Source organism: Balaenoptera musculus, chromosome 7 (genome assembly GCF_009873245.2).
Source record: "Balaenoptera musculus isolate JJ_BM4_2016_0621 chromosome 7, mBalMus1.pri.v3, whole genome shotgun sequence".
NCBI classification, from domain to species: Eukaryota; Metazoa; Chordata; class Mammalia; order Artiodactyla; family Balaenopteridae; genus Balaenoptera; species Balaenoptera musculus.
Genome location: NC_045791.1, coordinates 15,115,793 through 15,142,769, shown reverse-complemented (window position 1 = coordinate 15,142,769; position 26,977 = coordinate 15,115,793). Strand labels below are relative to the sequence as shown.

The following is a 26,977-nucleotide window of genomic DNA, read 5'->3' as shown; positions in this document are numbered from 1 at the left end:
TTCTTCAAATTTGAGAGAGATGGTTACAAAATTTAAATTAATACAGACTAAATAGTTTATGAACAGTTTTCATTTGCATTATTTCTTTCAAGGCTCACAGATATCATATGCAAATTGGTAATATCACTTCTATTGTGTATGTGAGCAAAGCAAAACTGTTTTATCTAGGAGACAGAAAAGTGGGGATGGGTTTTGTGACATGCTGACTACATCAGACAAGGTCCGACGGCATTATTTGGGCATATGCTGCTATTTCTGTTTGATGCCTAAGAAAATGAAAGCCTTATCTTAAGACACACAGGTAATGTATGTAGACCAGGTTGCTAGGTTTACTATTTTCTCTCTCTCTACAATGAATATTCCACATTAGACATGGATAATCTGTTGTCAAGTTAGTTTCATATCACATTTTGATATAAAAGTAGTTTTATATCTATTGATATAATAGTACTGAAAATTAAAAGTTGAAATTCTGAAAGTAACTGCAAGGTAAATATAAAGTATTATACAAAGCCCCCAAAATAGTTTCTTAGTCTGTTACAATCATATCATCAGTGAATGTGGATTGATGCACCATGTATCAAAAACTGTGCTGGGCATTGCAGATACAATGAGAAATGACTAGATTCCCTGACTTCCTCATAGGCAAGAGGTTAGTTTGCTAAAGTATTAGAACTCTGGGAAGACTTAGCGGAAGATAATGTTTTCAGCCTTCTCATCTGAAATCAAGCTCAAAGATGATGGTCTGGCTTGGTAGCAACTCATGCTGGCTAATGAACCCCAGAAATTTAGGCCTGTTGATCCAGTTTGTAGATCACTGAGATACTTTTAGTGCTCTTTAAACAACAAACATACAGCTCCTGAGATGAGTCAACAACTACTCTCCTGGGATGTCTTTTCTCTTTAGATTTCAAAGGCAGAGAGCTAGTTCATCTCCTTGTCCTCAAATGGCTGAGATGTATCCCTCAAGATTAAAGATGCTACTCTTTACTCTTAAAGCATAAAGCTGAGCATAGTGTGTCAGTCCAGATATTTTGTGAATACTTACTATGTGCTATACTAGGTGTCAGGGATGCAAAGATGAGTGTGAAATGGTCTCACATGCAATTGAGGTGGAACTCAATTGAGATTAAAGCTTGATTTGGTAAATAGCAAATACAGAGGAAGAGAATAAAAGTGACCGCTGTGTCTCAGGCACTATCAGTTGGATTCATAATTTTAAAATATTAGGTCAATTGTATATGTAATAGACCTAGTAAGTATGTAACTGGAATTTAAAATCCAGAGGTACTGACTCCAAAGCTGCTAAGCCATAATGTGTTCACCAAATTTCACTGAAGCTGAATTGCATCATGTTAACAGTTCCAGAACTGTAGGAATTAATCTCTACAATTGAGATTCTCAACTTTTAATGTGCACAGGAATCATCTGGAAGCTTGTTAAAACAAAGACTGTTCAGGACCCAGAAACTCAGTAGGCCTGTGATGGTGCTGAATTATTTGCATTTATACTATCTCAGAGGTGACACTGACCATTCTTTGAGTAGCACTGACCTCGGGAATGTTTGTGAGACTTTAGCATACAGCAGAATCATCTGGACAGCTTGTTAAAAGACATTGTTGGGCCTGGCCTGACCATGGAGATTCGGAAGGTCTGGAATGAGGCTAAATAATTTTTATCTCAAGCATGCTTTCAGAAGACATTCAACGGCATCTAAAGGTCAGCTTTAGACTCTGCTGGTTCATGGACTGCACTGAGAGCTAAGGAACTGTCTAACTAGGTGGACGGAAACAACCTAATAAGAAATCCAATTGTGAGAAACGTAAAACCTTTGGTCAAAATACGTACTCTACTTAAGATGGAATTGTCATCCAAGAAGAGAAAAAAATATGGGAGACTGTGAATGGCATGCATCTGAGAAGCTATAAGTACTACAAGTAACAAGTGATGATACACTAAAAAAAAGGTGTTACACATATAGAGGGAGAGGGTAGGCTGCTCGAAGGATATAGTGATACCTTTAGCTATCTGTTTACTTAGAGATCAGTTTGTTTTTATTTTTTAATATCTTGTCCATGCATTCATTTTAAACATTTAACATATAAAACTGATTTAAATGTTTTGAGTGATATAAAATGAGATTAAACACTATCCCTAGAAATAGTGTTCATGTAGAGAAAAAGGGTGGGCCCGAGCCAAGCCTGGGGGAACTCCGTAGTCTAGAGGTAAGCCTAAGAAGAAACCAGTAAAGAAAGTGGAGAAGTGGTTAGCACTGCAGGATAAAAAACAGGAGAGTGTGGTGTCACAGGAAAGAGTTTCCTGGTAGGATGTATTGGTTAATGGATTAGAATGCTGCTGAGAATTCCTGTAAAATAATGGAAAAATTGGCTCTCTGATTTGGCACCATAGAGACCATGAAATCACCTCATTGGAGTGTTGTGTGAAACCCCAATTGGCTTTCTCACAGAAAGAAGGTATAATGAGAAATTGGGATCAAAATATAAACAATTTGTCGATATATGTGTGCATGGAATTTTTTTGAAATATAGTTTTATTAATGTTTCCTTTCTTATTAATATTCCACAATTTTCATTAGCACAGATTTATATTAAATTTTAGTATCTGGCATCCATCATTATTTTTCTTTTTTCAAAGTCATTCTACCGCCATATGATTATTTTTCCAGATGAATTTCAAGATAATTTTATCAGTTCAAGGAAAAAGATGTTCTGTTAGGATTTTTATTGGAATTACTTAAAATTTTTAGATTAATCTAGGAAAATGACCATTTTTTTCCCATATTGAATCGTGCTTAACAGGAATGCAGTGATTCCCTATTTCCTTCAAGTGGTCTTAGAAATCCTCTGGTAAAGCTTTGTGGTTTTCTTCCTTTGGACACTAAAACTTTCTAAAGTCACTTAATATATCTGTTCCTATGATGAATGTTGCTATTATTTACATTTTAAAAATTGTGGCAAAATATGCATAACATAAAACTTACCATTTTAATAATTTTTAAGTGTACTCTCAGTGGTGTGAAGTACAGTCATACTGCTGTGCAACTATCATCACCATCCATCTCCAGAACCTTTTTCATCTTCTCAAACTGAAACTCCACACTCATTAAACAGTAACTCCCCACAAAGAGATGGATACAAAGACTGGACTCTTTTTTTTAGCTCCGTGCTTCCTACTTTATGTAAATGATGTTATAAATTACATCTTTATATTGTATACCCATTAACACAGACTTATAATTAATTTTTATGTTTTTGTTTCTTAAATTCTGTAGAAGAGTAAAATGTGGAGTTAGGAGCCAAAATTAAAGTAATGCTAATTTTTGTATTCGTCCTCATATTTATCCTTATGGAATACTTTGCATTTTCATATGACTTCAGGTTATATCTAGCAATCTTTTCATTTCAACTTGAAGGACTCCCTTTAGCATTTCTTGTAGGGCAAGTCTAGGGGCAATGAGGTCTTTTATCTTTTATTTCTCTGGGGATGTCTTAATTTCTCCCTCATTTTCAAAGAACATTTTTGCTGGACATAGATTTTTTTGGTTGACAGTTTGTTCTTTCAGTACCTTAAATATATTATCCCACTGCTTCTTGCCTGCAAAGTTTCTGCTGAGAAATCCATTGCTAATCTTATTGCAGATACTTGTAGCTGATGAGTCACTTTTCCAAGATTCTCTTTTTGTCTTTGACTTTTAATATATTGATTAAAATATGTCTCAGTGTGGATCTCTTTGGGTTGATCTTACTTGGAGTTCATCTTACTTGGAGTTCACTGAGCTTTTGGTGCTTTCATATAACCATATCTTTCTTCAGATTTGAAGTTTACATCATTATTTCTTCAAATAAACTCTCAGACCCTTTCTCTCTCTTCTTCTTCTCCTTCTGAGATTCTCATGATCTGTACATTGCTCTATTTGGTGCTACCCAATAAGTCCCATAGGTTCTGTTCACTTTTCTTTATTCTTTTTTTCCCTTTTGCTCCTCAAACTTGATAATTTTAAAGGACATGTCTTCCAGTTCACTGATTCTTTTTTCTACTGTTTGAGTCTGCTGTTAGTTTTTTAAATTCAGTTATTGTATTTTCCCACTCCAGAAATTCTGTGTGTTTTTTTTTTAATAATTTCTGTATTTTGGTTGATCATCTTTTGTTCATATATCATTTTCCTGATTTTCTTTAGTTCTTTGTCCATGCTTTCCTTTTGCTCTTAGAGCATATTTCTAATAGCTGTTTTAAAGTCTCTCTCTAGTAGTCCAGAACCTTTGTTACTTTACAGTTAGTTTCTAGAGATATATTTTGTCCTCTGACTGGACCATGTTTCCCTGTTTCTTTGTAAGCCTGTGATCTTTTGTTGAAAATAGGGCATTTGAAAAAATAGCCACTTCTTCTAGTTTTTGGAGACTGGCTCTGTTCACAGAAAGATGTTCTCTAATCAGTCCAGCAGGAAGCCTCAAGATATTCTCAGGATTTTTGCATTTGTCGTCCCTTGGCCTGTGTGTACGTGTTCCCCCCTCCCTTACCCCCAGTTCCCCTGTATTCATGGCTGTTTTAAAATGTCTTGATTTCTTTAAGAGTATCACCCTGATTTTTCTTAAGGTCTTAAGTGTTCCACTGTGTTTCTAAGCAGGTAATCTCTGTCCTCAAATTCTGCTTGTTTTCAGTCCAGCAGTTTTCATGCACCATGGAAGACTCCACTGCTTTCCATGCCTTCTAACCTGAGATCTAAACTATGCTGCTATTTCTGTCAGGCAAGACAGAAACCCATCCCGCAGGTAGCCCACAGATAGGCCAGAACGTGCAAACAAGTTCCACTCATTTCTTCCATCTGAAGGAAGGAACTGGGAATTGAGTCACTTCCTTCTGAGCATGCTAAACTGTGCCAGGGAGGGAATGAGGGCATTCAAACATGCCATGAAATCTCCTGCCTTTTTTTTTTTTTTTAACATCTTTATTGGAGTATAATTGCTTTACAATGGTGTGTTAGTTTCTGCTTTATAACAAAGTGAATCAGTTGTACATATACATATGTTCCCATATCTCTTCCCTCTTGTATCTCCCTCCCTCCCACCCTCCCTATCCCACCCCTCTAGGTGGTCACAAACCACCGAGCTGATCTCCCTGTGCTATGCGGTTGCTTCCCACTAGCTATCTATTTTACATTTGGTAGTGTATATATGTCCATGCCACTCTCTCACCCTGTCACATCTTACCCCTCCCCCTCCCCATATCCTCAAGTCCATTCTCTAGTAGGGCTGTGTCTTTATTCCCGTCTTGCCCCTAGGTTCTTCATGACCTTTTTTTTTTTCCCTTAGATTCCATATATATGTGTTAGCATACTGTATTTGTTTTTCTCTTTCTGACTTACCTCACTCTGCATGACAGACTCTAATTCCATCCACCTCACTACAAATACCTCCATTTCGTTTCTTTTTATGGCTGAGTAATATTCCATTGTATATATGTGCCACATCTTCTTTATCCATTCATCCGATGATGGCCATTTAGGTTGCTTCCATGTCCTGGCTATTGTAAATAGAGCTGCAATGAACATTTTGGTACATGACTCTTTTTGAATTATGGTTTTCTCAGGGTATATGCCCAGTAGTGGGATTGCTGGGTCGTATGGTAGTTCTAATTTTAGTTTTTTAAGGAACCTCCATACTGTTCTCCATAGCGGCTGTATCAATTTACATTCCCACCAACAGTGCAAGAGTGTTCCCTTTTCTCCACACCCTCTCCAGCATTTATTGTTTCTAGATTTTTTGATGATGGCCATTCTGACCGGTGTGAGATGATATCTCAGTGTAGTTTTGATTTGCATTTCTCTAATGATTAATGATGTTGAGCATTCTTTCATGTGTTTGTTGGCAATCTGTATATCTTCTTTGGAGAAATGTCTATTTAGGTCTTCTGCCCATTTTTGGATTGGGTTGTTTGTTTTTTGTTATTGAGCTGCATGAGCTGCTTGTAAATCTTGGAGATTAATCCTTTGTCAGTTGCTTCATTTGCAAATATTTTCTCCCATTCTGAGGGTTATCTTTTGGTCTTGTTTATGGTTTCCTTTGCTGTGCAAAAGCTTTGAAGTTTCATTAGGTCCCATTTGTTTATTTTTGTTTTTATTTCCATTTCTCTAGGAGCTGGGTCAAAAAGGATCTTGCTGTGATTTATGTCATACAGTGTTCTGCCTGTGTTTTCCTCTAAGAGTTTGATAGTGTCTGGCCTTACATTTAGGTCTTTAATCCATTTTGAGTTTATTTTTGTGCATGGTGTCAGGGAGTGTTCTAATTTCATACTTTTACATGTACCTGTCCAGTATTCCCAGCACCACTTATTGAAGAGGCTGTCTTTTCTCCACTGTATATGCTTGCCTCCTTTATCAAAGATAAGGTGACCATATATGCTTGGGTTTATCTCTGGGCTTTCTGTCCTGTTCCATTGATCTATGTTTCTGTTTTTGTGCCAGTACCATACTGTCTTGATTACTGTAGCTTTGTAGTAGAGTCTGAAGTCAGGGAGGCTGATTCCTCCAGCTCCATTTTTCGTTCTCAAGATTGTTTTGGCTATTCGGGGTCTTTTGTGTTTCCATATAAATTGTGAAATTTTTTGTTCTAGTTCTGTGAAAAATGCCAGTTGTAGTTTGATAGGGATTGCATTGAATCTGTAGATTGCTTTGGGTAGTAGAGTCATTTTCACAATGTTGATTCTTCCAATCCAAGAACATGGTATATCTCTCCATCTATTTGTATCATATTTAATTTCTTTCATCAGTGTCTTATAATTTTCTGCATACAGGTCTTTTGTCTCCTTAGGTAGGTTTATTCCTAGATATTTTATTCTTTTTGTTGCAATGGTAAATGGGAGTGTTTTCTTAATTTCACTTTCAGATTTTTCATCATTAGTGTATAGGAATGCAAGAGATTTCTGTGCATTAATTTTGTATCCTGCTACTTTACCAAATTCATTGATTAGCTCTAGTAGTTTTCTGGTAGCAGCTTTAGGATTCTCTATGTATAGTATCATGTCATCTGCAAACAGTGACAGCTTTACTTCTTCTTTTCTGATTTGGATTCCCTTTATTTCTTTTTCTACTCTGATTGCTGTGGCTAAAACTTCCAGAACTATGTTGAATAATAGTGGTGAGAGTGGGCAACCTTGTCTTGTTCTGGATCTTAGTGGAAATGGTTTCAGTTTTTCACCATTGAGGACGATGTTGGCTGTGGGTTTGTCATATATGGCCTTTATTATGTTGAGGAAAGTTTCCTCTATGCCTACTTTCTGCAGAGCTTTTATCATAAATGGGTGTTGAATTTTGTCAAAAGCTTTCTCTGCATCTCTTGAGATGATCATATGGTTTTTCTCCTTCAATTTGTTAATATGGTGTATCACATTGATTGATTTGCATATATTGAAGAATCCTTGCATTCCTAGAATAAACCCCACTTGATAATCGTGTATGATCCTTTTAATGTGCTGTTGGATTCTGTTTGCTAGTATTTTGTTGAGGATTTTTGCATCTATGTTCATCAGTGATATTGGCCTGTAGTTTTCTTTCTTTGTGACACCTTTGTCTGGTTTTGGTATCAGGGTGATGGTGGCCTCGTAGAATGAGTTTGGGAGTGTTCCTCCCTCTGCAATATTTTGGAAGAGTTTGAGAAGGATAGGTGTTAGCTCTTCTCTAAATGTTTGGTAGAATTCACCTGTGAAGCCATTTGGTCCTGGGCTTTTGTGTGTTGGAAGATTTTTAATCACAGTTTCAATTTCAGTGCTTGTGATTGGTCTGTTCGTATTTTCTATTTCTTCCTGGTTCAGTCTCAGCAGGTTGTGCATTTCTAAGAGTTTGTCCATTTCTTCCAGATTGTGCATTTTATTGGCATAGAGTTGCTTATAGTAATCTCTCGTGATCGTTTGTATTTCTGCAGTGCCAGTTGTTACTTGTCCTTTTTCATTCCTAATTCTATTGATTTGAGTCTTCTCCCTTTTTTTCTTGATGAGTCTGGCTAATGGTTTATCAATTTTGTTTATCTTCTCAAAGAATCAGCTTTTAGTTTTATTGATCTTTGCTATTGTTTCCTTCATTCCTTTTTCATTTATTTCTGATCTGATCTTTATGATTTCTTTCCTTCTGCTAACTTTGGGGTTTTTTTGTTCTTCTTTCTCTAATTGCTTTCAGTGCAAGGTTAGGTTGTTTACTCGAGATGTTTCCTGTTTCTTGAGGTATGCTTGTATTGCTATAAACTTCCCTCTTAGAACTGCTTTTGCTGCATTCCATAGGTTTTGGGTCGTCGTGTCTCCATTGTCATTTGTTTGTATGTATTTTTTGATTTCCCCTTTGATTTCTTCAGTGATCACTTCGTTATTAAGTAGTGTATTGTTTAGCCTCCACGTGTTTGTATTTTTTACAGATCTTTTCCTGTAATTAATATCTAGTCTCATAGCGTTGTGGTCGGAAAAGATACTTGATACGATTTCAATTTTCTTAAATTTACCAAGGCTTGATTTGTGACCCAAGATATGATCTATCCTGGAGAATGTTCCATGAGCACTTGAGAAAAATGTGTATTCCATTGTTTTTGGGTGGAATGTCCTATAAATATCAATTAAGTCCATCTTGTTTAATGTATCATTTAAAGCTTGTGTTTCCTTATTTATTTTCATTTTGGATGATCTGTGCGTTGGTGAAAGTGGGGTGTTAAAGTCCCCTACTATGGTTGTGTTGCTGTCAATTTCACCTTTTATGGCTGTTAGTATGTGCCTTATGTATTGAGGTGCTCCTATGTTGGGTGCATAAATATTTACAATTGTTATATCTTCTTCTTGAATCGATCCCTTGATCATTATATAGTGTCCTTCTTTGTCTCTTGTAATAGTCTTTATTTTAAAGTCTATTTTGTCTGATATGAGAATTGCTACTCCAGCTTTCTTCTGATTTCCATTTGCATGGAATATCTTTTTCCATCCCCTCACTTTCAGTCTGTATGTGTCCCTAGGTCTGAAATGGGTCTCTTGTAGACAGCATATATATGGGTCTTGTTGTTGTATCCATTCAGCCAGTCTGTGTCTTTTGGTGGGAGCACTTAATCTATTTACATTTAAGGTAATTATTGATATGTATGTTCCTATTCCCATTTTCTTAAATGTTTTGGGTTTGTTATTGTAGGTGTTTTCCTTCTCTTGTGTTTCTTGCCTAGAGAAGTTCCTTTAGTATTTGTTGTAAAGCTGGTTTGGTGGTGCTGAACTCTCTCAGCTTTTGCTTGTCTGTAAACGTTTTAATTTCTCCATCAAATCTGAATGAGATCATTGCTGGGTAGAGTAATCTTGGTTGTAGGTTTTTCTCCTTCATCACTTTAAATATGTTCTGCCACTCCCTTCTGGCTTGCAGAGTTTCTGCTGAAAGATCAGCTGTTAACCTTATGGGGATTCCCTTGTGTGTTATTTGTTGTTTTTCCCTTTCTGCTTTTAATATGTTTTCTTGAATTTAATTTTTGACAGTTTGATTAATATGTGTCTTGGTGTGTTTCTCCTTGGATTTATCCTGTATGGGACTCTCTGTGCTTCCAGGACCTGATTAACTATTTCCTTTCCCATATTAGGGAAGTTTTCAACTATAATCTCTTCAAATATTTTCTCAGTCCCTTTCTTTTTCTCTTCTTCTTCTGGGACCCCTATAATTCGAATGTTGGTGCGTTTAATGTTGTTCCAGAGGTCTCTGAGACTGTCCTCAGTTCTTTTCATTCTTTTTTCTTTATTCTGCTCTGCAGCAGTTATTTCCACTATTTTATCTTCCAGGTCACTTATCCGTTCTTCTGCCTCAGTTATTCTGCTATTGATCCCTTCTAGAGTATTTTTAATTTCATTTATTGTGTTTTTCATCATTGCTTGGTTCCTCTTTAGTTCTTCTAGGTCCTTGTTAAATGTTTCTTGCATTTTGTCTATTCTATTTCCAAGATTTTGGATCATCTTTACTATCATTATTCTGAATTCTTTTTCAGGTAGACTGCCTATTTCCTCTTCATTTGTTAGGTCTGGTGTGTTTTTACCTTGCTCCTTCATCTGCTATGTTTTTTTCTGTCTTCTCATTTTGCTTATCTTACCGTGTTTGGGGTCTCCTTTTCGTCGGCTGCAAGTTCGTAGTTCCTGTTGTTTTGGTGTCTGCTCCCAGTGGGTAAGTTTGGTTCAGTGGGTTGTGTAGGCTTCCTGGTGGAGGGGACTAGTGCCTGTGTTCTGGTGGATGAGGCTGGATCTTGTCTTTCTGGTGGATAGGTCCACGTCTGGTGGTGTGTTTTGGGGTGTCTGTGGCCTTAGTATGATTTTAGGCAGCCTCTCTGCTAATGGATGGGGCTGTGTTCCTGTCTTGCTAGTTGTTTGGCATAGGATGTCCAGCACTATAGCTTGCTGGTCGTTGAGTGAAGCTGGGTCTTGGTGTTGAGATGGAGGTGTCTGGGAGATTTTCGTTGTTTGGTATTACGTGGAGCTGGGAGGTCTCTTGTGGACCCGTGTCCTGAATTTGGCTCTCCCACCTCAGAGGCACAGCCCTGACGCCTGGCTGGAGCATCAAGAGCCTTTCATCCACACGGCTCAGAATGAAAGGGAGAAAAAACAGAAAGAAAAAAAGAAAGAGGAAAAAATAAATTAAAGTAAGATAAAATAAAGTTATTAAAATAAAAAATAAAAAACAATTATTAAGAAAAAAAGAAAAATAATTTTTGAAGTAAAAAAAAAAAAAAACGGACGGACAGAACCCTAGCACAAATGGTGAAAGCAAAGCTATACAGACAAAATCTCACACAGAAGCATACAGATACACACTCACAAAAAGAGGAAAAGGGGAAAAAATAATATATCTTGCTCCCAAAATCCACCTCCTCAATTTGGGATGATTCGTTGTCTATTCAGGTATTCCACAGATGCAGGGCACATCAAGGTGACTGTGGAGATTTAATCTGCTGTTTCTGAGGCTGCTGGGAGAAATTTCCCTTTCTCTTCTTTGTTCGCACAGCTCCCGGGTTTCAGCTTTGGATTTGGACCCGCCTCTGCGTGTAGGTCGCCTGAGGGCGTCTGTTCTTCGCTCAGACAGGACAGGGTTAAAGGCGCAGCTGCTTCGGGGGCTCTGGCTCACTCAGGCCGTGGGGAGGGAGGGGTACGGAGGAGGCGGGGCGAGCCTGCGGCGGCAGAGGCCGGCATGACGTTGCATCAGCTTGAGGCGCGCCGTGCGTTCTCCCGGGGAAGTTGTCCCCGGATCACGGGAGCCTGGCAGTGGCGGGCTGCACCGGCTCCCGGGAGGGGCGGTGTGGAGAGTGACCTGTGCTCGCACACAGGCTTCTTGGTGGCGGCAGCGGCAGCCTTAGCGTCTCATGCCCGTCTCTGGGGTCCGCGCTGATAGCTGCGGCTCACGCCCCTCTCTGGAGCTCGTTTAGGCGGCGCTCTGAATCCCCTCTCCTCGCGCACCAGGAAACAAAGAGGCAAGAAAAAGTCTCTTGCCTCTTCGGCAGCTCCAGACTTTTTCCCGGACTCCCTCCCGGCTAGCTGTGGCGCACTAGCCCCTTCAGGCTGTGTTCACGCCGCCAACCCCAGTCCTCTCCCTGCAATCCGACGGAAGCCCGAGCCTCAGCTCCCAGCCCCCACCCGCCCCGGCGGGTGAGCAGACAAGCCTCTCGGACTGGTGAGTGCTGGTCGGCGCCGAGCCTCCGTGCGGGAATCTCTCCGCTTTGCCCTCCGCACCCCTGTGGCTGCGCTCTCCTCTGTGGCTCCGAAGCTTCCCCCTCCGCCACCCACAGTCTCCGCCCGCGAAGGGGCTCCTAGTGTGTGGAAACCTTTCCTCCTTCCCGGCTCCCTCCCACTGGTGCAGGTCCCGTTCCTATTCTTTGTCTCTGTTATTTCTTTTTTCTTTTGCCCTACCCAGGTACGTGGGGAGTTTCTTGCCTTTTGGGAGGTCTGAGGTCTTCTGCCAGCGTTCAGTAGGTGTTCTATAGGAGCAGTTCCACGTGTAGATGTATTTCTGATGTATCTGTGGGAAGGAAGGTGATCTCCGTGTCTTACTCTTCCGCCATCTTCTCCTCTCATTCTCCTGCCTTTTTAAGTGTGACTTTTTCTTGATTGGCGTTTTCCTGGTGGCTGCATATCCTTCACTGGTTTTTGGAGCTCCCATACTGCTATTTTAATCACTCTATAGTTGTTTACTTGATGTTTTCATGAGGGAATGAGGGCCTGGAGCATCCTAGTCTGCCATCTTCCTGATATCAGATCTGTTCATTTGCTTTTTTAATTGCTTCTTTTACAGTTTTAGTTGTGGTTTTGAAGCCTAAACAGGATCAGAATCATAGATGATCAGCCAAACCTCTAAATCATGATAATAGAAATGTGAAACTATTACTGAAAAATATATTGATGATAGCTGTCATCTGTGTTTTGTTTCTAATTTAATGGTGATCCATCTAGGAGTGTGTCACAAACAAATATAATTATCAGGGAGTTATAAATGATAAATTACAATTGAGATAATTGCTAGTTCTTTTATAAACAAATTAATGTTGACAGATAAAACCAAATCAGAATTTTTTTAAAAAAAGAATAGAGCAAATTGCAATAAAAGACTCTTGTCTTGCATTTCTTTTTTTTTTTTAATTTATTTTTTATTTTTTTTTGTCTTGCATTTCTAATAAGCTCCCAGGTGATGCTGATGCTGCTGTCTATAGTTCATACTATGAGTAGCACTTACTCAGCACTGCCTCATGTACACTGATAACACGAAACTATAATAGATGTAATTTTGAAAAAATGTATAACTTTCTGTATGAAATATGATCATTTACCAAAACTATGCACTTTATTTAGCATAGAGTCTTCTAATGATAAATGAGGAACTTGTGAGTGTCCACAAGTATGGGCAATTTTAAGAAGCGGTAGGTATTACAAGTATTAAACTGCAAATGAAATATGAAAAACAATCTCTATGATTATATTTTCTTTACTGATATCAGTAAATGTTGTAAGGAACTATGACTATATCTCCTAGTGGTGGAAATATCTCACAGTATTTAATTATTATTTATATTGAGTTCCTGCATTGAATTCATTAAAATTTTATTTAGTACTTTTGCATTTATTTCTTTTTTTAAATTGAGCTTAAATTTTTTTTTATGTGCTTTCTATTTCAGACAATCAAGACAAGGTAAACATTAAAATTTTGGAATTTTCCTTCTTTCAGTATACTCTAAAATGTTTCAAATGGCACAGGAATTATATGTGTCTTAGAGGCAAAATCTGTGACCTTGTAATTTTGTGGAGCTATATAAAAAATTGTCTCAATTTCTTTTATGTTTACTGGTCTATTCCAGGTTGTAAATATTGTCAATTATTATTTTTGCTAGAAAGAAAAAAATGCACACTTTGTTCCATTTTCCAGTACCTAAGTGTGTATTTTTATACACACTTTCCACCTATTTAAAAAAGAAAAAAATCCTCTGATTCCTTTTGTCTTTCCAGATTTTGTATATGTAATTCTATAATCCCACCACATCTAGCACCTTATTTCTTAGGAAATGCTGTATGAATGCTCAAAGAAAAAAAATTATATCAGTATAAGGAAGTTAATAACTTCTCTCCTCATTTCCCATAGAAAACTTCTGTGATTTGCTGGGTTACCTTTATTTATTCAACTTTGTACTATACTGGTGGTAAACAAAATCTTCATTAGTGTTTAAATTCACTGGGGACAGTTCTTATTTTAATTTGTATTCCCAGTTGCGTGTAGTGTAATATTCTATATTCTAAAAGACTCCAGTGCATTTTGTTAAATAGAATGATTTAAAGAGAATTGGCCAACTGCTGAATACCCATATCTCAAGGTCTTTCAAGCCAGAGCTGGCTAAACATTTCTAAGAAAGACGTAAAAGGATTTTTTTAAATCAATTTTTTAATCATTATTTTACAGATGGCTTTAAAAGTCTTCACTTAATGCTATGCTTTTCTAATATCATGAAACAATATACAACATTTAAAAGTACATTAAGTTCCTTTAAGATATTTTCCAGTTATTAAGTGTAAATGCTTTGGACTGTTCCTTGACCTATTTGCAGTTGAGACTATTCACATTTGTGAATTTGAACACCATGTGATGGAAAAAAATCTATTTTTATTAAAACACACCCTCATCCAATCTACAGACATAATTTCAATATCTCGATGATTTTTCCTCCTTGTATCTTCCTGTAAATGTTATTACTTTTTGATACAATTTTAATATGGAGGGATCATATTTCTTTTCATGATGCATATGGCAGATGAACAGAGTTTTTTAAGGGGAACTACAAGTGGAATATATATTTATATTTATTATATACATTTATTTTCTTTTTCTTATTTTTAAGAAAATTGAATTTGTTGGTTCGGCTTTTTTCCTTATTTTGCCCAAGGAAATGATATATAAATCTTGGATGTTTTCTGCTTATGATTTCTAGCATTTTTTTCCTTTGTATTTGAACAAATTAAAAATGCATTTGGATTTAGGTAAACTATGTTTGTCGTGAACATCCGTCTTATAAACTAAACTGTTCTCTAAAGGGTGGTGAGTAATTTGATTGGCAGTAAACACAACATAAATAACTAGGTTACAGATTGAGTTTAGTTTGGCCTGCAGCACCTAAACGTCTCTAGACAATCACAACACTGAACATCAGCTGCAGTTGAACACAAGTGTTTTAACCTATGCATCTATCCACTGGAGGACTGACTTTAAAAACAACTGTATATATGGATTCTTAAACATTTGTTCTTATACCTTCAAACCTCTCCAGGGAATTTAATATCCCAACATTGACTCTGTGCTGCCTCCAAAGCATTCAGATGATGACATTGCAAGGTCAGGCTGCTGCCCAGCACAAACCTGTCCTGTGGGCCTGGCGTGTATGGTTTCAGGTGTTGGCTAGGAGGAAGTCATGGAAAAGCAGAGCCAATTAGAACCACTTCCAGCAACAATAGAAATTATTGAGGTTGTGGAAGAAGAAGATAAACTGAAGAATGGCAACGGTATTTTGGGATCCAAGCATCAGATAAATGAAGCTAAAAATAATTGCAATCAAATTTATCTATAGCAAGTAGTTCCTTTTTTTAAAATTACTGTTAATGTGTATTTAACTAATGACACTGTAGCTCTATACCATTTCAGGTACCATTTATACCACTTAATCAACTGGGCAACTATTTTCTAAGCACCTATTAAAAGGACTAGAATTTGTTCAGTGGTCTAAGGAATATAAAGTTATCTAAGATGTGCTCCTTACTTTAAGGAGATAACTTTGACAGGGATATGATGGCTGTTTATACATGGCTTTAAGCATTACCATCACCACCATCATCATCATTATCATCAGAACTGCTATCATTCATTCATTCATTCATTCGTTTATTATCTATAGCATACCTAGTATGTGCCAAACACTGTTCAAAATGCTAGGGATCTAGCAGAGAACAAGATGATCTAGGTTACTGACATCACGAAGCTTCTATTCTGGAGAGCTGAGACTGATAAAATGAACATTTAAACAACTTAATTTATATTATTATAGATATATGATTTAATATGACATAATATACTCAAAAATGATAATGATATGAAGAAAAATAAAGCTAGTTGAAGGAATAGAAGCGGATATAGAATGTTATTTTGTAGAGGGTGGCCAGGCAAGGCTTCTCAAAGGAAGGAACATTTGAGATTGAGACCTGAAATGATGAGAGAGAGAGAGAAAGAGTGACATGTGCAAGTGTACTGAGGAAGAACATTCCAAGCAGTTCACTTAGTGTGAACTGTCTTATTGTACATTTAAGTAAGAGCTTTGTTTGAATAATTTGTTTTAATCCTTGTTACATTTAAAAATAATTATTGTTATTATTCCAGTTGTTCAGCTAAAAAAAAAGCCTGAGGCTTAGGAAATTGTAGAGGCATGTTGTTTGCAATCTCATAGCTATTAAGTAGCAGAGTTGGTCTCAAACCTATTGGTACAATGCATTTTAGGCATTTTTTTTTTCAGAAGGAAAATTATATCTGGCTTGCATAATTGGGGGAAATTTTCAAGAGAAGAGACATTTGAGCAGGATGTTGAATGATTGACAATGTCTGTAATTGGATGCATATGAAAGGAATTGGAGAAAAAACTGGGAGTGGAATGGTTAGGTGAAGTTTGAAGCATCTGAGGCGTATGTTGGAAATGGTAATCAGAGCAGTATAGGGTAGTGTTCTTTCTCAAAAAAAAAAAAAAAAAAAGATCAAGTTGGATGAGAAGACTGGAGCTTGGCTATAGACCATTGTTATTCTAGACTCACACATTTGCACTTAATTCTTTAGATAATGTAGAGACATTAAAGAACTTTGTGGAATAAAGTGATGTAAGTAAAACCGTGCTTTAGAAATATTATAATGGTGATGGAGTTTAAGATGGATGGAAAGGAGGGAATTATAGTGAGAGTTCATTAAGTCTGCAGTTCCTGAAACAGGGACTTGTAGATGCTTTTGGTATTGATGGGTCATTTTTAGAGAAGCCAGACATTCTCATGTGCATCACTTTATGAACAGAAAGTATTTTGTACTCAAACGTGTTTTACCATTTTTTAAAATGGTGTATTTTTTCTAGTCTGCCATTCCTGGGAAAATATGAGTTTATTTGAAAGCATTACAGACTTCAGAAGAGCTTTTATAAAATTGTGAATTTTCTCAGATCAAAGGTATTAAAGTACAACTATTATTATGTAGGGGTTCAAATCATTCCTTGATTCATTGGCTTATTGATTGATTCAAGAAATAGCTCCTTTTAGAACAGCATATTCTAGTGTGTGAGTGTGGTTTCTGAGGCTAGACTTTTATGGATTGGACCTTGAGACGTCCCACTTATTAGCAGTAAGTGGTTTGGTATTTATCTCTCTAAATCCCATGTTTCTCATCTGCAGATTTGTCAAAATAATAGTAATCTCACCTAATTCTCATGAGGATTTTGTGAGATTGTGAATATAAAGTACTCAGTACAATACAAGACACATAATAAGATATCTATTATTGCTGTTAGACAATGCTTGGTAGGCATTGCATAGTTACATCATATTCAAAAACTGAAAAACACACTCTGAACACATTTGTCTAATAATTTGTCTTGCGTTCCAGTGACAGTGAATCAAGATCAGAGTCAGTAGATTTAAAATTATCATTGCCCCTTGATTCCTTTACTGGACTGAGAAGTCAGTTATAATTGCTTACAATTATTCTTTTTCCTTTTTCTTACCTCCCTTTGAGTTAATAAAGATGGAAGTGTTTATGATTCTTGGTCCAGATACTCACTTCCTATTGTTTGTTGACCTTCTTTCATTATCTCTTAGCTCTTGAGATGGGTGTTTCACAACTTTTTGCCCAGCATAGGCATCTACGTATAGCATTGCCTCTCTAATCTACCATTCTGGCTTCCGAGTAGTCTTAAATAGAGCCTTAATATGGAGAATAACTGGTCATCACACCACACAGATTCTGACAAAGAAATTGCCCAAGAAACCTCCAGTCACGTTGCATTCCAGAAAAGGGTTTATGGTCTTAAGACAACTATTGCTTTTCTTGATGTTGTTACTTAAACGCTGATGATTTGCTAATCTACTGTTTCGATTTATGTGGAATAAGTTTATGAATGGAAATTCTAACCAAAATGCAGAAGGGATAGAGGTATTGGACAGTAAGCATTAATAAGCATGAAAATGAGGTATGAAGTGAGCCATTTTAGAAAAAAGATTGGAATTGATTTCTGCCGCATTTGGTTCATCAGAGTGAAAAACCTAAAGCTACTGATCTGAGAAGGGGAAAAACAAACAATAACAAAATACCTCCTATGCATGGTTTCTTCTTGCATTTATTTAGGACCTAGTTCTTTAAGTCCAAAGAGTTTATTGCAGAACTGAATGCCACTATCCCTATATGAAAATTGGCTTCAGTGCTTTAAACTGTGAGTCACAAAAAGCCATTTATAGTTTATCAAATGTTTGCTATTTTACTTATCTTTGTTTAAAGGAAGACTGTGGCTTCTTGAGTGATTTGTGCAAATACAGTGAACTGGAAACCTTTACGTTTTGTTTCATTTGTCCCCAAATCATTTGACTATTTCTGAATAAAGAAGGCTCTATTAGGACTGGAGGAAAAGAGGCTGGGGATTGGGGTAGGAAGAAAGAAACAAGAAGCTTAGTGTTTTATAAACTTTATTACAAAGAAAATCTGGCATTTATTTCAAACTAGTGTGGTCTGTGCTTTACTTTGGTGAATGATGCTCATATATTTCTAGTCAGCAGAATAGAACACAGATCATCTGAAAAATGAAAAGCTTTACTGTATGTATTGTAAGAGATGCTCAAGTTTATCCTACCCCATCAATCATACCTCCTTGCCGATATCATGCATGCTGCCCAGGGAGAGGATGTCGTAAACCATTGATACAGAAGCACTCATTTAATTTAGTTACTACATCCTGTTGATATTTATGAGTGGTAGGGGAACTGTTTAAAAAAAGGACTTTTTGAGTTGACGAATGTGCACGGCTCTGCAGTGAGGGGGCATTTTGAATGATTTTCTCATCACTAATCTTTTTTCCCCTTACCAGTTAGAAAAGTAGTCTATAGTGCTTCAGGAATATTAATATTTAAATCTTTATTGTAGGTTCCAATGTAAATGGGCACACTTTATTTACATAATTATTTTGCAGAGTATTTTGGCTATCATCCTAGTGTTTATATTCAATGTATTTTAATGCCATCCACATTTTAGACAGCAGGCAGAAACCTTTGCTGCTTTATCTCTTGGAGAAATAAGATTGCCCCCCAAAAGATAGCCATTTATAATATATGCACCTTTGAATAATTAAATGAGCTACCGAAGAGGAAGAGGATTCTAGTCAGCCTTTAAACTGTGATTCTTCCATGCACTGAATCATTCCTTTATGAATACATTTCTCTTGGAGCATGTATAATTATGAAACTTCTTTTTTTTTTTCTATCTCGGTAGGAACTGGGAAGTAACAGCCCTCCACAGAGAAACTGGAAGGGAATTGCTATTGCCCTGCTGGTGATTTTAGTTGTATGCTCACTCATCACTATGTCAGTCATCCTCTTAACCCCAGGTAATCTGTCTTTATTACTCTCTTATGATGGTATTGTGGATGATAATTTCACATTCAAATGCCTTAAGAGGGTAGTCATATGTGGTATCTTAGGACACATTAGCATCGGTTGGAATAAAAAAATGAATAACCAGACATTTCTCAAATGGCACAGTCATTTTGTGGTTTAAATACCATGCAAGATATTTGGGGGAAGCTGAAATGTAAAATATATATATTGAGAATGCCAAGGAAATCTTTGGTCTCCAATGCTGTTTAGAGACTTGTTATGTTTGTCAATTTAATAAATGCGGGACACATTTGACTTTTATTGTGGGTGGAGATGAGGGAGTGGAGTCTGGAAGTTTCCATATATAGGAGACAGCCCAACTATAATGACAGTGGTAAGGGAGGATTTGACAGACAAAAGGATTAGATCAAAAGAAAATGAGCTAAGCCTCTAAATGAGACACTTCCACTTTCTTTCTCTCGTCTTTCTCTGTAGTTTATCCATTCCCAGTTTCTCTCTGTCTAAAGACCCTCTCCAGTGTGCTCTTGCACTACTCTTTAAATTGTGTTCTTTATGTTAAATAGTTGAAAACTACTATATAAATTATCAGTAAGTTTAATTGTTCTCTGGGGTTTATTTCAGTACTCAGAAGTTTTACTACTCTTTGGTAGGTGATAACACAGAAGGCAGAGAAAGGCTGCTCACATTTTAAACTCCCAAACTGCCTGCCAGGAACAAAAACGTTTGTCATGCTACTACAGCCCACCCAACTAGCTTGCTCAAAAACTGATCACCATATATGGCGGTGAGAAAAATGGTCATTTCTATGATAGGATTGAGCCAGTCCCCAAATCAACTCGTATGCCTGTTGTTAAAGGCTATAAATTTATAACCAGTTCCTGCCCCAGTTTTGTTATTTACAAGCCCCTTAAACACGTTGAATTTATTTCCTCATGTACAACATTTGATTAACAAAAGCTCTCTTTCACAGAGTTATTGAGTCAACTAATTATGGTGGCTAATTATACAAATTGCAATATCAGGTGTTCCAATATGGTACTTTGTGACATATACCATCTTGGTAGAAACATTGGCTTTGAAATGTATAGATTTCCAAAGATATAGTTTGTAGTTGTTATTTAACATATGAAGAGATTGAGAAAGAAATTAAGGGAGTCGGGAGAGAGGAAACGGACGAGAAAGAGACTTTAAAAAAAAAAGAAAGGAAAAAATTTCTCTTCTAAGAGGTGGATCATCCATCATTCTCTCAGGAACCGTCTCTTAACAGCCTCATTTGTACACCTGCAGTACAGTGTAATTGAGCAATGTGATGGCTGTGAGTTGCTGCCGATTGCCAAGAATCTTTGTTAAAGGAAAATGAGCTTATGTTCAGCATAGTGTTTCACTTAAACATAGGAATTTTGACATAATTCTTAAAAAAATGAATGACGTGGCTTCACTGCTTCTATTGATGACTATCAACCAGATGGAAGAAATTAGTATCAGAGAATACCTATGTGTTTCTCTTGAACTTTCTTCCATCTGATTCTAGTATCCTTTTCCCAGTGATTCAGTTCCTCAAGTTTTCTTGTGAACTCTCTGAGGCCATAGTGATACCTTGGTGTCTTTGGGAGCTTGGTATAACAAAGATCTTGGTCACTCAGTAAATTAAACCTCCTCTACCCAACCCTTACCAAGTTGCACCAGTAATAAAAACACAGGATAGTTGCATTCATTTTGTCATGCACTTATTCATTTGTTAAAGCAAGGGTTTAAGCAAGATACACCTTGGTTTGAGTTATGGCTCTCACAGAACTAGTTTTGTGAAGTTGGCTAATAATTTAACCTTGCCTTCACTCATCTGTATTATGGATGCAACTCATAGTGCCAACTTTACAGTGTCGTTACCGACCCCGGTTCTTGGCCTCTTTAATCAATAGAAATTGATGAGGCCAGACAAGAAATTCAGGCAAGGCTTTATTGGGGCCCCTGCTGTAGCAGGGAGGAGCAAAAACAAGCAACAGGGTCGGGGGGTGAGCTGGATCCTTATATTGGGTGAGGGTAGGGGTGTGTCCAGGGGGTCAGTCTGGAGGGGGGGCCTTAGGTGGTCTGCCCACCCCTTTGGTGGTGCTGTGTGCAAGAGGCATGCGCAGTGACCTCCTTTTGCTCCTGGCTCTTCAGAAGTGGCAGTTGGGATTTTTTTGGGCTTTTTGTATCTCGTTGTCCATAATTTGCCCCAACTGGGAACGCACGCAGTTATTTTTAGTCCTTTATAGTTTCTTTGTATTTTGTTGCTCAGGAAGACGTTTGTCCAGGTGCAAGCACTGCAGCAAAGTGTCCCAGGTCCCAGCCTGTCTCAGTGTTACTATGAGGGATAAATGAGATAATAAAATTGAGGTGTTTAGTACAGTCTGTAGAACTGCTGCTGGCATTCCTCATATTATGTTTATTATTAAGTACTTATTGACTGCCAGACACGATGCCAAACACTGTGTTGCATGAGGGAGATTTCTAAGAAAAAGTATAAAGTCTTTCAGGAATATAGATCTTCTGTGATTTCAATTTTAAATTATGGCAGGTGGAAAAATACTAAATATTTAATCTGGCGTCAGTCTTTCAGTGGTCTGTTCATTCATTTATTCATACATCAACAGATAATTATGGAGTACAACTTTCTAGGTACTATCATAGTTGGCCTCACTATCTCCTGCTTTATATCTATCACTTCCAATCTCCTTCTTCCCCAGCTACACAAGCACACAACAACCACATATCCCGACCCAAAGAGTTAATTTCATATGAAAGTAATCACACAAATGGAAGTGCAATTATTATTTAGATTTATAATTTAGTGTTTGTTTTACATACCACATGTTCAGATGTCTTTAGATTTCACTGTTATTTTTGGCAGGGATGTCATGAAATGAAAAATAAAAGTCAGTATGCTGGAGTGGAAAAAGTATTGTTACAGAAAACAACTTGTGTTCTACACTCTGTTTGTAAACTCAATGTCACCAGGGGTTGGAAGATGATATAAATTGATGAAGTGGACATAGGTAATGATGGTGGTTTAGGAATTTGCTCGAGTTATCAACGAGCAAATACCAACCTGGCTACTTGGCCTCCATGGTGGGCTCAAACCAAACAGCAGAGTAAAGTATAAGCTCAGAAGACTTACAGTTTGTGGCCTGAGTCCTAAGCCTAGAAGTGCTCTTAGAAGTTATCTAGTCTTGCCTCCCTCGTTAGACAGGAAAAAAAAAAAAAAACAGAACTGAGTTTGTTTAACCTCTGGTTCTGAGGGCTAGAATGTGCATCGAGACCATTAGTGTGGCCTTTTGATTTAGCACATGTGTGCCTGTGCACGTGTGTGGTCAGACGCTAGTGCTCTGATTACACGGAGCCTTCCTTTTACCCTCAGCAGTGCTAGGATAGACCCGCAAGGGAAAACCTCCAACTGAGGGAATAACATGCAACAACCCCCTCTAATCTTTCCTTTGTTCACAAGTATGTCCCCAAGGCCCGGCTTTCTAGGTAAAGCCAGTCAGACAGATGGAAACTTTCAACCAGGAAGGGGAATCCATGACAGGAAGGGAAACTTCTGATTCTGAAATTACTCAGCAAGGTACTTGACCTTTTAGGATAAAGAGCTGACTCTAGAACAATCCTTCCAGTAAGTGTTGGGGTCAGAAATTCGACACCTTTATAGCTACAGTAAGTCCCCTACATACGGACCTTCAAGTTGCAAACTTTCAAAGATTCGAATAGGCATGCATTCACCTGTCTGATCACGTAAGTTAGTTCACGTGTCCGGCGTACATTGCCACGTGCAGCTTGCCCTCCGTCTCCTACTGCTGACGATCGTTCAGCTCTACCATCTCCCACCTCCTCTCCCTCCTCCAGTCAGTAACTCTTCTTGCCTGTTCACGCGATGCCAGCCCCTGGATGCCAGCTGTTGTACTGTACTACTGTACTTTTCAAGGTACTGTACTGTAAGATTGAAAATGTTTTCTTTATTTTTTGTGTCTGTTTTTTATGTATTATTAGTGTGAAAAGTATTATAAACCTATTACACTATAATACTATATAGCCGATTTGTTTAGTTGGGTACCTGGGCTAACTTTGTGGGACTTACAAACAAACTGGACTTATGAATGCGCTCTTGGAACGAAACTCGTTTGTATGTAGGGGACTTACAGTATACGACCTTGGGCAAATCACTTACCTCCTTTGATCCCAAGTGTTTTCTTGAAGAAAAGGGCATCTTTGGTTTGCCAGAAACTGAAGTGATTTCTTGAAGTTCATTACAGCTCTAATATCTGTGATCTAATAAAACAACAACAGCAATAATGGTGGCTTGCTTAGTAACAAGTATAGCAACAGACTAAATCTGGTGAGCTCTCTCACTAAGCCCCTTCTACCTTTAAAATATATTTAATTTTTTGGAGGCGGGTGGTGAGGGAGAAAGCATACAAGGAATTATCTAGTCTAAGAAATGATTTAGAAACTGTTTTGCTCAAAATAGCATCACATTCTGCAGGTAAGTGCTAAGGAATACAAGCCTATATCCAGAGAAACACATGTTCATTGTAATTTTGGTTTGATTGCAAATTTTATTACAGAAGTAATTTGACACAGGTGTCTTAATTTCCAAGGTTGTCAGCAACTTCCATGCCTTGTGAAAAGAAGTCCTAATTATTTTTGAAGAGTAGGTTAACAATTCAAGTATTTCTTTAATAAGTAACTATTTCCGAAAGAAAATTTTTTTTCGGATTAAAGGGCACTTATTCGGATGTATTGGTCCAGCCCACATATTTGTTGTTGTTGTTTGTATTTAAGTCATTTAAAGAAAAAAGAGTATCCACATTTATTTTCAGAATACGTAACAATAAGATCAGTAATTATACTCTACAAATATATGGGTGTACATTCACGCTTAAAGTTCTGGAAGCCAGTTTTAGGTAGCTATGCATTTACTCTGCAGTCTCATATTTATATTTAATATGCAGAATGACAGTGAACATGGTTAGGAAACATTTCACACAGAATACAGTTACCCATTTTGACCTGTTTGGAAAATAGAGAAGCGTATTTTATGAGTTAGAATGTATTTGGTAGAGGATATTCATCAAGCTCTTAAGTCTGATTGCCATGTTGAAATAACCACCTATGCACTGCGTATATTCCACCAGTTCTTCAGCAGCAGTGGCCTGTTGCCCTTTGATTAATGTCTGTAATCAGTCAGTGTCAAAACAAAGTCATCAGGTTAATTTACTCTCATGGTTGACTAAAGACAACATTGTAAGGCACTGAAATTGTGTCTTCATCGTTAGCTCTAGCTCTTGCTTTTAGGCAATTCTTTATTCCTTTAGTGCCTTCTCTAGGTGAGCATTTGGGTTGATTGTCACAGTTCTATCAGAGTATAAAAGAAGTCAAGCACTCAGGTATAAGATACCAGAACTCTGCTTGATCTCAGTTAAACAATAATTTAATAAGGATTGTCCACTTCCACTATATAAATGTCTGTATTTTCCCTTAGAGATGTATCTCGAATAGTAAGACTTTTACAGTAGATTCAGATTCCATTTTGGAAAATAATTTACCGAGGTTGAGATTGCCACTGTGATGTTGATGATTAGTTAAATCTTTAATGTCAGATGAGGATTTGATCCATGAAATTAGGTTCACGTAGTTCATTTGAGCCAAAATTTAGAACCAAGGAAGTAGAGAGAACCTGAGAAATTTGTGCAATCCTATCCTGAAAAATAAACAAAACAAAGACTGGAAGTTAACATTTAAGGATGTGTGCCTTCCTTCGAAGAAATACCAATTTACAGATATTTTCCAAAGGGAGTGAACAATCATCTCATTCATTCCTCATAACACACCAATTTAAAGAAAGTAGAGTAGTTTTCTAGATAATACGTCTAAGGCCAGCAGAATTGGGATGACTTTAGGTACCTAGTTTGTGGACAGTGTACAGAAGATAGAGTGATTAAATTGACCTTTGTATCAGACTGACTTGAATTCATCACTTTGCCTTGATATGTGCCTGCAAATATGACCTTGAGGCAAAGAATTCTCTCTTACTATCGTCTTAGACACCAGATTTATTATTTATTTAACATCTCTATTGGAGTATAATTGCTTTACAATGTTGTGTTAGTTTCTGCTGTATAACAAAATGAATCAGCTATAGGCATATGTATATCATCCCCATATCCCCTCGCTCTTGTGTCTCCCTCCCAGCCTCCTTATCCCACCCCTCTAGGTGGTAGCAAAGCACCAAGCTGATCTCCCTGTGCTATGCAGCTGCTTCCCACTAGCTATCTAGTTTACATTTGGTAGTGTATATATGTCAGTGTTACTCTCTCACTTCGTCCCAGCTTACCCTTCCCCCTCTCCATGTCCTCAAGTCCATTCTCTACATCTGTGTCTTTATTCCTGTCCTGCCCCTAGGTTCATCAGAACTTTTTTTTTTTTTTAGATTCCATATATATGTGTTAGCATACGGTATTTGTTTTTCTCTTTCAGACTTATTTCACTCTGTATGACAGACTCTAGGTCCATCCACTTCACGACAAATAACTCAATTTCGTTTCTTTTTATTGCTGAGTAATATTCCACTGTATACATGTGCCACATCTTCTTTATCCATTTGTCTGTTGATGGGCATTTAGGTTGCTTCCATGACCTGGCTATTGTAAATAGTGCTGCAATGAACATTGTGGTACATGACTCATTGAATTATGGTTTTCTCAGGGGATATGCCCAGTAGTGGGATTGCTGAGTCATATGGTAGTTCTATTTTTAGTTTTTTAAGGAACCTCCATACTGTTCTCCATAGCGGCTGTATCAATTTACATTCCCACCAACAGTGCAAGAGGGTTCCCTTTTCTCCACACCCTCCCCAGCATTTATTGTTTGTAGATTTTTTCATGATGGCCATTCTGACCGGTGTGAGGTGATAACTCATTGTAGTTTTGGTTTGCATTTCTCTAACGATTAGTGATGTTGAGCATCCTTTCATGTGTTTGTTGGCAATCTGTATATCTTCTTTGGAGAAATGTCCATTTAGGTCTTCTGCCCATTTTTGGAGTGGGTTGTTGTGTTTTTAATATTGAGCTGCATGAGTTGCTTGTATATTTTGGAGATTAATCCTTTGTCAGTTGTTTCGTTTGCAAATATTTTCTCCCATTCTGAGGGTTGTATACTCTTGCCTCCTTTATCAAAAATAAGGTGACCATATGTGTGTGGGTTTATCTCTGGGCTTTCTATCCTGCTCCATTGATCTGTTTTTGTGCCAGTACCATACTGTCTTGTTTACTGTAGCTTTGTAGTATAGTCTGAAGCCCAGGAGCCTGATTACTACAGCTCCGTTTCTCTTTCTCAAGATTGCTTTGGCTTTTCGGGGTCTTTTGTGTTTCCATATAAATTGCGAAATTTTTTGTTCTAGTTCTGTGAAAAATGCCAGTGGTAGTTTGATAGGGATTGCATTGAGTCTGTAGATTGCTTTGGGTATTATAGTCATTTTCACAATGTTGATTCTTCCAATCCAAGAACATGGTATATCTCTCCATCTGTTTGTATCATCTTTAATTTCTTTCATCAGTGTCTTATAGTTTTCTGCATACAGGTCTTTTGTCTCCTTAGGTAGGTTTATTCCTAGGTATTTAATTCTTTTTGTTGCAATGGTAAATGGGAGTGTTTCCTTAATTTCTCTTTCAGATTTTTCATCATTAGTATATAGGAATGCAAGAGATTTCTGTGCATTAATTTTGCATCCTGCTACTCTACCAAATTCATTGATTAGCTCTAGTAGTTTTCTGGTAGCATC

At 37.4% G+C, this 26,977-nt stretch overlaps 1 protein-coding gene across 1 annotated transcript in view; it reads left to right on the top strand.

Annotated features, from left to right (window-relative positions):
* DPP10 (dipeptidyl peptidase like 10) overlaps window positions 1-26,977 on the top strand; it is a 674,557-nt gene that overhangs the window by 135,379 nt on the left and 512,201 nt on the right. The window contains 1 exon segment of the mRNA XM_036858000.1: window positions 19,040-19,154. Coding sequence (XP_036713895.1) covers window positions 19,040-19,154 — 115 coding nt within the window.